At 38.8% G+C, this 17,402-nt stretch overlaps 1 protein-coding gene across 1 annotated transcript in view; it reads left to right on the top strand.

Annotated features, from left to right (window-relative positions):
* Positions 1 to 17,402, top strand: part of LOC144226736 (lipoxygenase homology domain-containing protein 1-like) — a gene marked incomplete at its 5' end in the record, with an annotated part of 224,823 nt that overhangs the window by 43,424 nt on the left and 163,997 nt on the right. The window contains 2 exon segments of the mRNA XM_077758257.1: positions 12,818 to 12,921; positions 14,667 to 14,843. Of these exon segments, the coding sequence (XP_077614383.1) occupies positions 12,818 to 12,921; positions 14,667 to 14,843 (281 nt within the window).

The raw sequence follows: 17,402 nt of genomic DNA, 5'->3' as shown, positions 1-17,402 counted from the left end.
GGTAATTGTTATGGATTTATACACTTATTAACAGTTCCTGACCGCCCCCCCCCCCAAAAAAAAAGACAATAACGTGTTTTGGTAAAGGGACAACTCTTTCCACTTCTCACAAAGCCATTATTTCTCTTGTCAGTCTGGTTGAATGGAGCTCATTACAAACAAACAGGTGTAACAGGAGGATGCAAAGTGGCAAACTGAGCCAGGAATGCGCAGTTCATGTCATGGCTTGAACTAGTTGTATGTAAAGGGCATTAGGACGGTGGTAGGTTTTAGGGAGTGGTGCTCTGGCACCTGGTCCTGGCACTTTGTCTTTTTGCTCTTCCTGCTGGAGTGGGAGATCCATTGTTCTCCAGGAAGTTTTGGAGGTGTGTACCTGAGGACAGCATGTGTCAGGGGACAGTTTCTCCCCGTATCTCTCACATTTCTATGTGACCTGAGTCTCCTGTGCAAAGCTATCCGCAGCCACTTTTAAGAATATCTGTATAAATTGATATTGCAAGATAGAGAACATCTGCCTTCCTGAAGACCTTCGGGGATAGTAAGGTCTTCCTCCTTTCCTCAGAGAATGTTTGTTTTCTAGTCAAGATAATACCTCTCTGTAGTCGGAGATTGGGCAGGTTTGCTAGCAGCCCCTGATGAGATTCGGGCTTTCCCCAACTCCCAAGTTCCTCAGGTGAGATCCGCGTCACAGTGTGTGCAGTAGCAGCTACCTGGCCCCACTCTGCGTTGCCCTGCTGGGCCTCGGGGGTCGGGGGAATCGGTATGTACCTGCGCTTTCTGCTGCCTGCTGTGCTGGATCTAATAAGCTATTTATATCCAGCCAGGCTTGCCATGTCCTCACTGGCGAGGCCATGGAGATGTGGCCAGCTGACTCCCAGCTGCCGGCTGCGGAGGGACCCCTTGTCTGTGTGGTACACTGGTGTCTTCCTCCGGGCTCGCTGTTTGTGGGATGGCAAGAGAGTGGGCTGGAAGCACCGTGGGAAGGTCAGAGATTGACTTGAGTCCCTCGTTTCTCTTGAATCTGAGGAACGGATTCCTCGGTTTCCAGGGATGTTAGACTAAGCACAGATAGACCACACAAGCAGGTGCCATCCAGTCACCCCAAATGGCTGCCCAGTGCAAAACGGCCTTGCATCGATAGGGTTCTCTGGTAGTAAAAGAATGTTAATCCAGTATGACAGACACCAGAGCCATTATTTTGATTCCTGCATTGTTAGATGGAGAAATGGCAATGACCAAGAAGGAGGGCCTTCAGTTCTGCGTTCATGGTCATTCATATGAGCAATTAATCACATACAAACTTCACCTGGTGAATGGAGGAAACCAGGAGAAATGAGATAATGCTCCTTTCCCTTCCGAGTAGCTTCTGGCAGCCACACCTGAGCTGCGAGTGAGAGTGAGAGGTACTTTCAGATTTCAGACAAAAACTTGAGAGTTTGTTTGTTTATTTTTAATGTTTGTTTATTTTTGACAGAGAGACACAGAGCATGAGTGAGAGAGACACACACAGAATCCAAAGCAGGCTCCAGGCGCGGAGCTGTCAGCAGGGAGTCCCACGCGGGGCTCAACCCCACAAACTGTGAGATCACGACCTGAGCCTGAGTTGGATGCTTAACCAACTGAGCCACCCAGGCCCCGTGACTTGAGATTTTAATACTCAAACTACAGGGGTCCGTTGTGATCTCAGGGTTCCTGAGTTTGAGCCCTGTGTGGGGCTGCCTGCTGTTACCATGCAGCCTGCTTTGGAACCTCTCTGCCCCTCCCTGACTTGCAAACTGTCTCCAAAAATATTCAAATTACAGTACAAAACATTTATCAGAGTTGATATATATGGTTTTTCTTTCGAATTAACTTTAAATTATCTCATCATTCCAAAAGAAATCCTGAAGGAAAATTTGTTAAAATTACATTAAATCTATATATTAACTTGGAAGGAACTGATGTTTTCAGTATTCAGACTTTTCCTTTTCCTTTAGGAATTTGTCCTATATGTCTTCATTCAGAACTTCATATATATTTTGAAAATATTTTATCTCTTCACATAGATACTGCATTGCCTTTTTAGTGTTATGAAGGTTTTGGTTGCTATTGTAAATAAGCCCCTTTCTATTATAAATAACATATACATAAAAATATAGAAATCTACAGTTTTTATGTTTTATTTTTCAGTATTTAATAGGTGCCTATTATTTATCAGGTATTTCTTTTGACTCTTACTACTTCACTCTAAATGGTTTTTTTTTTCAGGTATTACAAATGCAATAAATTTATCTACTTCCCAATAGTTAGAGCTACTGTTTTGATTTCAGGCACATTTCAACGGGCAAGAACATCCTTAAGAAGCTAAAATAATGTTAATATTGGCATTCTCATTTTGTAACTACTATTAATGGAATGTCTATATTGTTTATTAGGAATTGGGTATTTGAAGAGGAGTTGATAAATAATACCACTTTCCCCCTCCTGTGTACACAATCAAGTACAAAACAATATACAGAACACAGACAACTGTAAATCAAGATGTCAGCATTATTGCATGGAGTCACATGAGAATATTAGCTCTATATCTGAGGTCAAAGAACTTGCTAACTCTCCCCAAATGAAACAAGATTACCTCCCCAAGCATAGACATAGTGTTGGGCAACCACTGACTCCGTTATGGGGGCTGCCCCTTACAAGTGATGAAGAGCACAGCAGAAAGAACCTTCTCTGAGGGTGGCTTCTTTGGGAACAGAAAGGCCCGAGGCTGTAATAACTAGCTTCTCTGAAAGCACCAATCAAAGGCACTCTATTCCATGCGATGGAGAGTAGGGGAGTATGCGAGTCAGCATGGGGAAAGTAGTTTCCCCTTATGTATGATTGGTTATTGATTTTTAAATACTTGTCCTTTAAAGTGATAGGAAAAGTAACATTTCTAATTGTACTAAGAACCCTATTAAAAATGATTTAAAAATGAATTATTACATTTCTGTAATAATACATTCATGAATCTTCATGATACAGTTTTTCATATTAGACTTAGAGTTAATATATGTTACTTGAATAAATATATTTTCTTAAAACTAAATATTTCTCTTCTTATATTAAGCTTTGCTTACTTATGGTGGATAACTCTAATTTAAATGAGACTTCCATTTTTTTTCTTTTTTAGAAATTATAAATTCTGATCACAGGAAAGATTTATCAAATGTAAACACATACAAACACAGACATACACACACGTATCCACTTATTTAAGTACTTGTGCTGGTCTAGATGCTGGAAACATTACAGGAATCAAACAAACAAAACTTGTGCCTGCTTCAAGTTTACATTCCAATGAGATTGGTGTATCTGCTTTGGGAGAAGTAAGGAGTCTTTTCAACTTTTGTTTTTACTAATTCTTTTTACTTTTCAGACTTATTGAGACATAATTTATGTAAAACAATGTGTAAGTTTAGGTATACAACATGATGATTTGATAAATGTACATATTGCAGAATGATTACCACAATAAGGTTAGTTAACCCATCTGTGGTAATGGCGTATAATTACAGGTTTTTGTTGTTGTTGTGAGAACATTTAAACTCTAATCTCTTAACAACTTCCAAGTATATGATACAGTATTGTTACACATTGCTACATATGACTCCCTCAGAACTCACTCATATTATCACTGGAAGTCTGTACACTTTGACTAGCATCACCTCATTTCCCCCACCTCTCTGCCCTAGCAACCTCCAGTCAAATCTCTGTTTCTATGAATTCAGGGCTTTTTTTTTTTCTTTCTTTTTTTTTGTAGTTTCAAGTCTCTAAATTCCAGTTAATATATGGTGTAATAGTGGTTTCAGATATACAATTTAGTGATTCATCACTTTTCATACAATACCCAGTGATCATCACAAGTGCCTTCCTTCATACCTATCACCCATTTAACCCATGCCCCACCCACCTCCCCTCCAGTAACCCTCAGTTTGTTTTCTATAGTTAAGAGTAAGCTTTTAACAAAAAATTTGATTCTCCATATAAGTGAAATCATATGGTATTTGATGGTCTCTGTCCGACTTCCTTCACTTAGCATAATGCCCTCAAGGTCCATCCATATTGTTACAAATGTTAGGATTTCATTCTTTTTTTGTGGCTGAAAAATATTCATATATATATATATATATGTACATATATATCATATTTCCTTATCCATTCATTTGTTGAATGACACGTAGATTTTTTCCATTTCCTGACTGCTGTGAATAAACATAATAGTACAGATACCGCTTTGAGATAATGATTTCATAATTCTTGGATATATACTCAAAAGTATATTGCTGGAAAATGAACTATTGGTACTTCATCAAAATAAAAAGCTTCTGCACAGGAAAGGAAACAAACAACAAAACTAAAAGGCAATCAACAGAATGGGAGAAGATATTTGCAAATTACAAATCAGATAGTGGGTTAGTATCCAAAATCTATAAAGAACTTACCAACACAACACCCGAGAAACAAATAATCCAGTGAAGAAATGGGCAAAAGATGTGAAAAGACATCCAGATGGCAAACAGACACATGAAGAGATACTCAACCATTGCTCATCATCAGGGAAATACAAATCCAAACCACATTGAGATACCACCTCACAGTGGTCAGAGTGGCTAAAATTAACAATTCAGGAAAGGAACATATGTTGACAAGGATGTGGAGAAAGGGGAACCCTCTTGCACTGTTGGTGGGAATGCAAACTGGTGCATCCACTCTGGAAAACAGTGCGGAGGTTCCTCAAAAATTAAAAATAGAACTACCCTATGGCCCAGCAATAGCACTGCTAGGAATTTATCAAAAGGATACAAGAGCGCTGATTCATAGGGGTACGTATATCCCAATGTTTATAGCAGTTCTATCAACAACAGCCAAATTATGGAAAGAGCCCAAACATCCATCAACTGATGAATGAAGAAAGAAGATGTGGTATTATATACAAAGGAATACTATTGGGCAATGAAAAAGAACGAAATCTTGCCATTTGCAACAATGTGGATGGAACTGAAGGGTATTATACTAAGTGAAATAAGTCAGAGAAAGACATATATCATGTTTTCAGTCATGTGTGAAATTTAAGAAACTTAAGACCATAGGGGAAGGGAAGGAGAAATAAGTTATACACAGAGAAGGAGGGAAACCATAAGAGACACTTAAATACAGAGGAGAAACTGAGCATTGATGGGAATGGGGGTTGAGGGTCGGTGGGAAAGATGGGTGATGGGCATTGAGGAGGGCACTTGTTGGGATGAGCACTGGGTGTTGTATGTAAGTGATGAATCATTGGAATCTACTCCTGAAGCCAAGACTACACTGTGGGTTAGCTAACTTAACAATAAATCATTTAAAAAAATGTCTACAGGCAGGAGCTGACCTATAGGAGTTGCCAATTTTCAACCCCTGCCCCAATAAAATATTTTTTATTGTAAAAAAAAGTCTATCACTGGATCATATAGTAATTCTAGTTTTAATATTTTGAGGAAACTCCATAGTGTTTGCCACAGTGGCTGCATCAGTTTACCTTCCCACCAACAGTACGTCAAGGTTGTCTTTCCTCCACTTCTTGCAGGCATTTGTTCTCTCTTGTCCTTCTGATAATAGTCATCCTAATTTAGTGTAGAGTGGTATCTCATTGTGGTTCTGATTTACATTTCCCTGATCATTGATGTTGAGTACCTTTTTGTGTACTATTGGCCGTTTGTATGTGTTCTTTGGAAAAATATCTGTTCCAATGTTCTTTTTTTTCTTTCATAGTTTATTGTCAGGTTGGATTCCATATAACACCCAGTGCTCATCCCAGCACATACCCTCCTCCATGCCCATCACCCCCCTTCCCCTCTCCTCCACCCCCATCAGCTCTCAGTTTGTTCTCAGCATTCAAGAGTCTCTCATGGTTTGCCTCCCACCCTCTCCCCAACTATTTTTCCCCTTCTCCTCCCCCATGGTCCTCCATTTAGTTTCTCCTAATCCTCCTATAAGTGGAAGCATATGGTATCTGTCTTTCTCTCTCTGACTTATTTCGCTCAGCATAACACCCTCAAGTTCCATCCATGTAGCTACACATGGCCAGATTTCATTCTTTCTCATTGCCATGTAGTATTCCATCGTATAGATGGAACTATATCTTCTTGATCCATTGGTCCGTTGATGGACACTTAGGCTCTTTCCATGATTTGGCTATTGTTGAAAGTGCTACTATGAACATTGGGGTACATGTGCTCCTATGCATCAGCACTCCTGTATACCATGGAAAAATTTGTAACATTGCTATTGCTGGGTCATAGGGGAGTTCTACTGCTAATTTTTTGAGGAACTTCCACACTGTTTTCCAGAGGGGCTGCATCAGTTTACATTCTCACCAAAGTGTAGGAAGGTACCCGTTTCTCCACATCCTCGCCAGCATCTATAGTCTCCTGATTTGTTCATTTTAGCCACTCTGCCCGGCGTGAGGGGTATCACGCCGGTTTTGATTTGTGTTTTCCTGATGATANAGAAGTTGCTGCGGTTGAGGTCAAGGAGGTTGTTTCCTGCTTTCTCCTCTAGGGTTCTGATAGTTTCCTGTCTCACATTCAGGTCCTTTATCCATTTTTTTTGAGTTTATTTTTGTGTATGGTGTGAGACAGTGATCCAGTTTCATTCTTCTGCATGTTGCTGTCCAGTTCTCCCAGCACCATTTGTTAAAGAGGCTGTCTTTTTTTTAAAAAAATAGTTTATTGTAAAGTTGGTTTCCATATAACACTCAATGCTCATCCTCACAAGTGCCCTCCTCCATGCCCATCACCCCCTTCCCCTTCCCCACCCCCATCAGCTCTCAGTTTGTTCTCGGCATTCAAGAGTCTCTCATGGTTTGCTTCCCTCAAAGAGGCTGTCTTTTTTCCGTTGGATACTCTTTCCCACTTTGTCAAAGATTACTTGGCCGTACATTTGTGGGTCCAATTCTGAGTTCTCTGTTCTGTCCCATTGGTCTGTGTGTCTGTTTTTGTGCCAATACCATACTGTCTTGATGATTATAGCTTTGTAGTAGAGGCTAAAGCCTGGGATGGTGATGCCTCCTGGTTTGGCTTTCTTCTTCAATATTACTTTGGCTATTCGGGGTCTTTTGTGGTTCCATACAAATTTTAGGATAGTTTGTTCTAGTTTTGAGAAGAATGCTGGTGCAATTTTGATTGGGATTGCATTGATGTGTAGAGTGCTTTGGGTAGTAATGACATTTTAACAATATTTATTCTTCCGACCCATGAGCATGGAATGTTTTTCCATTTCTTTGTGTCTTCTTCAATTTCCTTCATAAGTTTTCTATAGTTTTCATCATACAGATGTCTTATATCTTCGGTTAGGTTTATTCCTAGGTATTTTATGGGTTTTTGTGCAGTTGTGAATGGGATCAGTTTTATGATTTCTCTTTCTGTTGCTTCACTGTTGGTGTATAAAAATGCAGCCGATTTCTGTACATTGATTTTGTACCCTGCAACTTTGCTGAATTCATGGATCAGTTCTAGTAGGCTTCTGGTGGAGTCTGTTGGGTTTTCTATGTAGAGTATCATGTCATCTGCGAAAAGTGAGAGTTTGACTTCTTTCCCAATTCTGTTGCCTTTTATTTCCTTTTTTTGGTCTGATGGCTGATGCTAGGACCTCCAGCACTATGTTAAACAACAGTGGTGAGAGTGGACATCCCTGTCGTGTTCCTGATCTCAGGGGGAAAGCTCTCAGTTTTTCCCCGTTGAGGATGATGTTAGCTGAGGGCTTCTCATAGATAGCTTTTATGATGTTTAAGTAAGTTCCTTCTATCCCGACTTTCTTAAGGGTGTTTATTAAGATGCGATGCTGTATTTTATTAAATGCTTTTTCTGGATCTATCGACAGGATCATATAGTTTTTATCTTTTCTTTTGTTAATGTGATGTATCACATTGATTGGTTTGCGAATATTGAACCAGCCATGTAACCCAGGAATGAATCCCATTCGATCATGGTGGGTAATTTTCTTATGTGTTGTTGAATCCGACTTTCAAGTTTCTTGTTGAGGATTTTTGCATCCGTATTCATCAAGGATATTGGCCTGTAGTTCTCTTTTTTTGCTGGATCTCTGTCTGGCTTGGGAATCAGAGTGATGCTGGCTTCATAAAATGAGTCTGGAAGTTTTCCTTCGATTTCTATTTTTTTGAAATAGCTTGAGAAGAATTGGGATTAATTCTGTTTTAAATGTCTGGTAGAATTCCCCAGGGAAGCCATCAGGTCCAGGGCTCTTATTTGTTGGGAGATTTTTGATAACTGATTCAATTTCTTCACTAGTTATGGGTCTGTTCAGATTTTCTCTCTCTTCCCATGTGAGTTTTGGTAGTGAGTGTGTATTTAGGAATTTGTGCATTTCTTCTAAGTTGTCCAATTTGTTGGCGTATAATTTTTCATAGTATTCCCTGACAATTGCTTGTATTTCTGAGGAATTGGTTGTAACAAATCCATTTTCATTCATGATTTTGTCTATTTGGGTGCTCTCTCTTTTCTTTTTGAGAACCTTGGCTAGAGATTTGTCAATTTTGTTTATTTTTTCAAAAAACCAACTCTTGGTTTCATTGATCTTTTCAACTATTTTTTGGATTCTATATTGTTTATTTCTGTCCTAATTTTTATTGCTTTTATTTTTCTGCTGGCTTTGGGGTGCTCTTGTTGCTCTTCTTCTAGTTCCTTTAGGTGTGCTGTTAGATTTTGTATTTGTGCTTTTTCTAGTGTCTTGAAATATGCCTGGAGTGCAATGTACTTTCCTCTAAGGACTGCCTTTGCCGTATCCCAAAAAGTTTGGATAGTTGTATTTTCATTTTCACTTGTTTCCATATATTTTTAAATTTCTTCTCTAATCACCTGATTGGCCCATTCATTCTTCAGTAGGGTGTTCTTTAATCTCCATGCTTTTGGAAGTTTTCCAGAGTTTTTCCTGTGATTGATTTCAAGTTTTGTAGCATTGTGATCTGAAAATGTGCATGGTATATGGTCTTGATTCTTTTACATTTTTTGAGGCCTACTTTATGACCCAGTATGTGATCTGTCTTGAAGAGTGTGCCATGTGCACTTGAGAAGAAAGTGAATTCCATAGTCTCAGGATGTAGAGTTCTAAATATATCTGTCAGATCCATCTGTCCAATGTGTCATTCAAGTTCATTGTTTCTTTAGTGATTTTTCTGTCTAGTTGATCTATCCATTGCTGTAAGTGGAGTTGTAAAGTCCCCTGCTTTTAGCACATTCTTATCCATAAGATTGTTTCTGTTTGTGATTAATTGTTTTATGTATTTGGGTACTCCCGTATTTGGTGCATAGATATTTATAATTGTTAGCTCTTCCTGATGGATAGACCCTGTAATTATTATATAATGCCCTTCTTCATCCCTTGTTACTGCCTTTACTTTAAAGTCCAGTTTGTTTGATATGAGTATGGCTACTCCAGCTTTCTTTTGACTTCAAGTAGCATGATTGATATTTCTCAATCCCCTTACTTTCAATCGGAAGGTGTCCTTCCTTCTTTAGAAGAAACTCCTTCTAAAATGAGTTTCTTGTAGACAGCAAATAGGTGGGTTTTTTTTGTTTTTTTTATCCATTCTGCTACTCTGTGTTTTTGATGGGAGCATTTAGTCCATTTATATTCAATGTTATTACTGAAAAATATGGGTTCAGAATCATTGTGTTCTCTGTAGGATTCATGCTTGTGGTGGTGTTTCTGGTAACTTGTGTTCCTTGCAACATTTCCCTCATAGAGTACCCTTTAGGATTTCTTGTAGGGCTGGTTTAGTGATGATGAATTATTTCAGTTTTTGTTTATTTGGAGAGACTTTTATCTCTCCTTCTATTCTGAATGACAGGCTTGCTGGATAGAGGATGCTTGGCTGCATATTTTTTCTGAAGATTTCCTGCCATTCCTTCCTGGCCTGCCAAGTTTAAGTAGATAGGTCTGTAACTATTCTGATAGGTCTGCCTTTGTGTGCTAGGGCCCTTTTCTCCCTAGCTGCTTTCGGAATCTCTTTGTCCTTATATTTTGCCAGTTTCACTATGATATGTCATGCAGAAGATAAATTCAAGTTATGTCTGAGGGGAGTTTTCTGTGCCTCTTGGATTTCAGTGTCTATTTCCTTCCTCAGATTGGGGAAGTTCTCAGCTATAATTTGTTAAAGTACTCCTTCAGTGCCTTTCCCTCTCTCTTCCTCTTCTGGAATTCCTATCAGATGGAAATTGTTCCATTTGATTGTATCGGTCAGCTCTGGAACTCTCCTTTCGTGTTCCAGTTTATCTCTTTTTATCAGCTTTCTCTTTTTCTGTAATTATGTCTTCTAATTCACCTATTCTCTCTGCCTCTTCAATCCGTGCGTTGGATGCCCTCATTTTATTATGCACCTCATTTATAGCAGTTTTTAATTCATCACAACTATTTTTAAGCTCCATAGTCTTTGTAACAATAGCTTCTGTGATGCCTTCCATGCGTCTTTCAAACCCAGTGATTAATTTTATGACTATTGTTCTAAATTTTTGTTCAGTTATGTTGCTTATATCTGTTTTAAGCAGCTCTTTAGGTGTCATTTCTTCCTGGAATTTCTTTAGAGGAGAGTTCTTCTGTCTTGTCATTTTGGCTAGCTTTGTGTCTCTTGTTAGTTTTAAAAGCTTGTTATGTACTCTGCACCTGTGAGTACTGCTATATTAAGGAAAGCTCATTGATTGTCTAGTGCCTGTCTGTTCAGGAAGTGTTCTTTAAATGTTATTTCCTGTTCTCTCTTGTTGTTTGATTGTTTTATTTTCCTGCTTGTAGTGGTATTTGGGACTCTCTACCATGTGTACATTGGCTTGTTTCTTGAGGTAGCCCTGGAAGAGAAAACAGACAGACGAACACACAAGGAACAAAAGCATGCAAACACACTGACAAATCCAACAAATGAGCAAACTGAAAGGGAAAAAGAAAAAGAAAATAAGGAAAAGAAGAAGAAAAAAAGAAAGGAAGGAATAAAAAAACCTCAAAAGACAAAGAACAGTCTAAAAACCAGAATTCCCAGCCACAAATAGAGAGCAGGGTGTATGCAGTGCTGATGGAAGAGCATACACACAGACAGAACTGTCAGGGCAGTGAGAAAGTGAAATTGGACAATGACCAGGCTGAGAGTCTAAGAGGCTTAATTCAGAGAGAGAAAGAGGAGAATATGGTATGAGGCAAGAAGAAAGAAAGGAGGATAGTGTTACTCAGAGAAACTATGTAGTCTGATTACTCCAGAGAGAGAGAGAGAGAGAGAGAGAGAGAGAAAGATAGTGGTGGAGGTGTAGAATATACATCTAGAGAATGGATTAAATGTGACTGTTTAAGCAAAGCAATGACCAGAGTGCCCAGTCCATCAGAGAGGAGGGATATGAATGAGACAAGGGGAAAATATATCTGAATAGAAATAATTAATCTAGAATTAATCATGGTAGTGCATCTATGTTGGTCTTGCCCTGGGCTCTGGTAAAAAAAAAAAAAAAGCAGCTCTCTAGCGGGGATGGGTGTAGTTTGGAGTAGGCAGGTCTTAGCCTCCACTGTGGTCCCTCTGGCCACTTCCTGAGGTCCCACCTTGGTGGTTGTGGGGAGCAAAATGGCGGCGTCCCAGTCCCCTTTGGAACCAAGCGCCGCAAATCGCTCCCTTGGGTCTGATCTCCCTGTGCCATGGGTGCAGCCAAGCTGGGCCATGTTTTCTGTCCCAACCCCCGCTTCGTTTCCAGGTCCCAGTCCGTGCCCTTTACTGATACTGCCTGAAACACAGTCCTGCAGGTTGGCTGCTTCCGTGCCACCGGGATGGATCCTGGAGAGCAGCGGTGCGGCCTCGGGTACCGCTTCCCGGATGCTGGGGCTTGAGCTGGAAGGGCAGTGGAGCGGTTTCTCCTGGCGCAGCCTGGGTCCAGGGGCACCCAGTTCAAAGTCAGCACCCCAGCTAGAACTAAGAACAGTCTCCGACTGAGCCGAGGTTATTCTCTTCTCCAGGGACAGTTCTCTGAGCAGTTTCAGCCACACTTTCTTTTCCCCTCATCTCACCTTGGCTCCCCGCAAGGGGGGCTCCTCCCCTCCCTCCATGTCTCTGGTCCCAGCCGGCTTTTATCTTCCCCAGTTAACACTCATCCACTTATGAGGTTGCCTTCCCAGTGTACTCTGTCTCTTCCCAAATTCCTGTGGCTCAGTGTCCTGTGGCTTCAGGCCTTCTCTGAGAGATGGGTATGAGCGAAATGCATGGAGCTCCCTACTTCTCTGCCATCTTCGCATTGGGCTCTGTACTGGGTGTGAGGCCTACCTAAAAAAAAACAGTATATCAAAAACGGAAAACAACCAAATATTTGATGCCATAATCTTAATCATCATAATCATACAAACCAGTCACTGATGCTCAAATAATATGTATTTATAATGCATTATCATATTATAATGTGTTAATTTATTTTACCTCAGGCCCCTGAGATTTATCGAATGGAAGTGTGTTTTGTTTTGTTTTGTCTTTTTCTTTTTTGCACCAGGATACTTTATCTTTCTGGAATCAGTTCCAACAGGTGTTATTCTTTGGGGTTCTATCAGGGCTTACTGATTAGCATGGAAAGGCATTAGGGACTTTCCACGGAAATTCTACCAAATTACCAAGCAACTTGCAGATAATCAAAGGTTAGCAGCATTCTGTCTTTGACTAATTAAAAATATTTAACTGAGAGATATCATAAAATGTATTATTAGGAGGTTTCAGTGTATAACTGAATAAGTAAAAATATTTTAAAAGCATGAATTACTACTTGCTAATACCTAAAATGTGTTCCAGGTCTCTTTGATGTTATTTTCAACAAAGGAAATGTATGCATTTTCCAAAGTCGTGAAATCGGGCATCTTTCTCTTGCTGTTGACAACAGCACTGTCACTGGAATGGTGTGTAGTAATTGTGTTTATTTGCTGTATATCAGTAGTGTTGTATCCATATATAATTTATTTTTTATAAGATTGTCAGGTTATATTTCCTTTGGCTTTCAATTCACCTTTTTCATTTTTCTGTTTTGTCTAACTAAATTTTGATATTCTGATGCATGAATAATCCTAATTTCAGCAATTAAAATTTAGACAAGAAAAACTAGACCACTTTTCTGGTAATATCCAAAATATTAATAAGCCTCCAAAAGGAGATGATCTGGTTTCTTGAAGACCCCTTCAAGTAGCATATTATTAGGGAAGAAACAATGATAATGTTACCTAAGCATGCTTTGTATTGCTTAGGTTAGGTTTGAAGAGTAGCTTTTAATATACATAGCTGTTTTAAAAAATATGCATGTTATTTACTTTGAAAAACGAGACAGCATCGCATAACTGCCATGCAGTGTTGTCAGATGTTTGCTATGTGTTATAACACTTAATCTTTATATCTGACCTATGCGAGAAGAGGAGCCTGACCTGTGGAAGAATTAAGTGAGTTGCCCAAGGTCACATAAGTAGTAAATGTGAAAGCAGGAATTGAACACCGGCTTTCTGATTCTAGCACTCATGCTACAGCGTCTTCGTGTAACGTTATATAATATTACATGATTTTTGACTCATAGCATGTTATTTAACTTAAGGGAAAATAATAATTACTGAAAAAATTTATATAATTTGTAGGCCTGAAATTCAGGCTAAATGATAATCAATCAAATTTTCTTTACAAAGTCTTTTCTTCTCTGCTCTGGACTTAGCAGGTCATCCTGTGTTGTGCTTTGTAGCACATTCTGCTCAGCTAGCATAGGTCCTGGTCATCGCAAGTGCTTATAAATATGAATGTAGTGGATATGGACTCTACTTAATTAGATCAAGAGTTTGAGGAATGCCCTATTACTTTATTTTTCTAAAATCAAATTAAATTTACTTCTGAACCCCTAACTTGTTAGGTTGGTGAGAGCTTCCATGTTAGTTATTAGGGGATTCATCTTGTTACACACAAGATGGTTCCTGGAATGGGGTCTCAGAATATCTGGTAACAACCCTTTTGGCTTCAGTCCACACCAGTCATCGCTGCTGTACTCATCAGACATCAGATGGCTTCTTGAAGGGGAAGAGCCCTGTTGCCTACCTGCCGTACTTACACAAGAACACTTTGCTGAGTTCATGGGCCCAGCCATTCAAGGGACACCAATGTGTCCTTCCTTTTCAGGCCCAAATACCTCCCCAAGGTACTGAGGGGAAATAGGGTAAAATCTCAAATAGTATCTTGAGCCAGGAATGTTTCCCTGTAGCATAACCTCCGTGATTTGTTTAGTTTTTTTGGAAACAAAACCTAATAATGCTTGTCGGTTAATTTCAGCTTTTGGTCCAAAACAGTCTTGAGTTAGGAAGACACAAATGAAGAAATGAAAAATAAACAATAGAATACAATAACTTATTAAATTGTCCTGCTGCTGAAGTTTTTTTTGTTGTTACCTGATACTCTGCCATGACTTCTGAGAAATCAAAAGATAGTTCTTGGAACAAGACACTGGAAATCAGGGTGGAAAATCAAAACAATTAACTTGCAAAAGCATGTGATAGATCCTATGAGGAGTCTATGCAGTGCAGTAGACCTGTACATACATAAAATGTGCAAACACTTCCCATTTAATTATTTTCTATCGCTAATTCAGAGTTTGCTTATTTGTTTGTTTGTTTTTTAGGCTAGTGGCGGAGGTTGCACTGAGCTGCGAGTGCTTCATCAGCCCAGCCGCTGTGTGCTTCTCGAGTCAGTACGGGTTCCTGGTCACGCAGTTGTTTTTGATCGTCATGGCAAAATAGCTGCCGAGTCATCAGCAGGTTATGCGGACCTTTCAAAAGAATTTGTGGTTTTTGTCAAGGTAAAATGGTGGAAAGTCATTAGAGTTTATATTGCTAAATATCTACTTTATTTTGCTCGATTGAGGAAAACTCTGGAGTCGTAATGCAGTTATCAGATCTCTTTCCCACTAGGTGGCATTGATGCCTGTAGCCATTCTATTTACCCAGACTCTGAAAGGCAGTATGGATCATAGCTTTAGCAGCATCAGAACTGATGGGAGTCACATCCTTTATTCAAGCGAATTCGTAGGTTAAAACCATAAGTGTGGGAATTCTTGGTACAGATTTAGAGACTCTGACATTTGGGAGTGAAATGTATATATTTAACTTTTCTAACAATTAGAATATTTATACTCTTTGAGTGTTGTATATGTGTCATCATCTTATGCTTCTTTCTTTATAGTATGTGCTTCTGAATATATCTTTAAAATATTATCATAGTAATACAGTTACTACCATTTTGACTATTTTGTCAAGCACTTTACTGAGAGCTTTACCACGTACAAAGTTATATTTAATCATCCTAAACGTACTGACAGATATTATCTGTTTTTAAAACAGAAGAAAAGATTTTCAGGGAAGTTAAAATCTGACTAGGATAGCATAACTAGTGGGTAATGGTGGATCATGATTCAAATCAAAGTAAATTTGTCTTCAAAACTTTTTATATTTACTATATAATAAACATTTCATTACAATATTATGTTTTCTCCAAAACAACGTGATTTTTATACCCAAACATAAGGTATATGTATATGTTTGTTTGTTTATGTATCAATCTCTCTCTCTCATTGGATTTTTAATTTTTTTAAGTTTATTTATTTTTGAGAGAGAGAGAGAGAGAGGGAACAGGGAAGGGACAGAGGGAGAGAGAGAATCCCATGCAGCGTCGCAGTGTCAGTGCAGAGCCTGATGTGGGGGCTCAAACCCACGAATGGTAAGATCATGACCTGACTGAAGCCAAGAGGTGGGCACTTAACTGACTGAGCCACCCACACAACCCTGGAAGTTTAATCTTAATCTCCTCATTTTACCACCTCTACATATGTTACTGCAAAATATACTTTGACATATGTCTTTAGCCACATATTTTGTTATTTCCTTACTTTAAATGATTTGAAATTGAATTTAAGGGTCAGAATTTGAAGTCTTTAAGACTATGGGAACATACTGCCAACTTTCTTTCCAGAAATGTACTAATTTTAAATCCTGTGAACATTAAACCACTGTGAAGTTAGAGGGGACAGCTCATATGACTTCCCTCACTTCTGACACAGACTTCAGAATTCCCAGGTCCTTGAGACCACTATCAAGTTTTGATAATTTAATAAAACAACTCAGAGCTCAGTGGAAGTTGTCATACTCATGGTATGGTTTTATTACAGAGAAAGGATACAGATTAAATTCATCTAAGGGAAGAGACACATAGAAAGTACCAAATGGTCACTTCTAGTTGTCCTCTCCCTGAGAGCCAGGACAGCATTTGTTTCTCAGCATTGATATGTGACAGTATGCATGGGGTATTGCCCCCCAGGAAGCTCACCTGAGCCATGGTGTGCAGTCTTTATTGGGGTTCAGTAATTTAAGAAGGGGGCTGGCTGATCTCAGTCTCCAGCCTCACAGGAGGTCAGCTTACACCTTGTGACTCAGAACTGCCACCCTAAATCATATTTTTACTATATGGCTGGCTCAAGGCCGTCAAGCAAACAAAAACTCCTATCAAGCATAATAATCAAAGGCTTAGAAATTACCTTTCAGAATTCAAAGGCAAAAGCCAGACCTCTGTGGGTAAAGTTAATTTCTTTTTCTTTTTTAATTGAAATGTAACTAACATAGTGTTACATTAGTTTCAGCCGTGCAATATAATGATTCAGCAATTCTATACATTTCTCATTGCTCATCAGAGAAAGTATACTCTTAATTCCCTTTATCTATTTCACCCATTCTCCCATCCCCCATCCATCTAGCAACCACTGGCTTGTTCTCTGTATTTAAGAGTCTGATTTTTGGTTTGTTTCGTTTTTTCCTTAATTGCTTTATTACCTAATTCCTTTAGCAGTGTAGGAGAGGATCCATTTTGTTGACCTTGGTGTTGAATATGGTCTTTAAAAAAAACTTTTGACAATTTTCAGAGTAATAAACTAGTGTGAATTGCCTTTGTAAATGTTTATTTGTCATTTGTATTTTGGCCTCTGTGACTTATGTATTTTTGTATTTTATCTATTTTTCTACAGTGTTAACATATTCTAATAAACTTTCAAGATTTTTTAACATCTTCTTAAGTTATTGGTTACCTGGGATTTACTTAAAAATACTTTAGTTGTATTTGATATCTCTTTTTATTCATTCATTCCTACGTATATACATTGACCCAGTATTCATATGGTGCATCCTATAATTCAGGTACACTTGTAGTACACTGTTTTTATTCTTCTTTGTATTAATACTATAATTATTTGTTTATATTGATTATAAATTTCTTTTAAAAAATTTTTTTAACGGTTATTTATTTTTGAGACAGAGAGAGACAGAGCATGAACTGAGGAGGGGCAGAGAGAGAGGGAGACACAGAATCTGAA

This window comes from Crocuta crocuta, unplaced genomic scaffold, assembly GCF_008692635.1.
Source record: "Crocuta crocuta isolate KB4526 unplaced genomic scaffold, BGI_CrCroc_1.0 scaffold338, whole genome shotgun sequence".
Taxonomy (NCBI): domain Eukaryota; kingdom Metazoa; phylum Chordata; class Mammalia; order Carnivora; family Hyaenidae; genus Crocuta; species Crocuta crocuta.
Note: the sequence above shows the minus strand (reverse complement) of the source record. Positions and strands in the feature narration are given on the sequence as shown.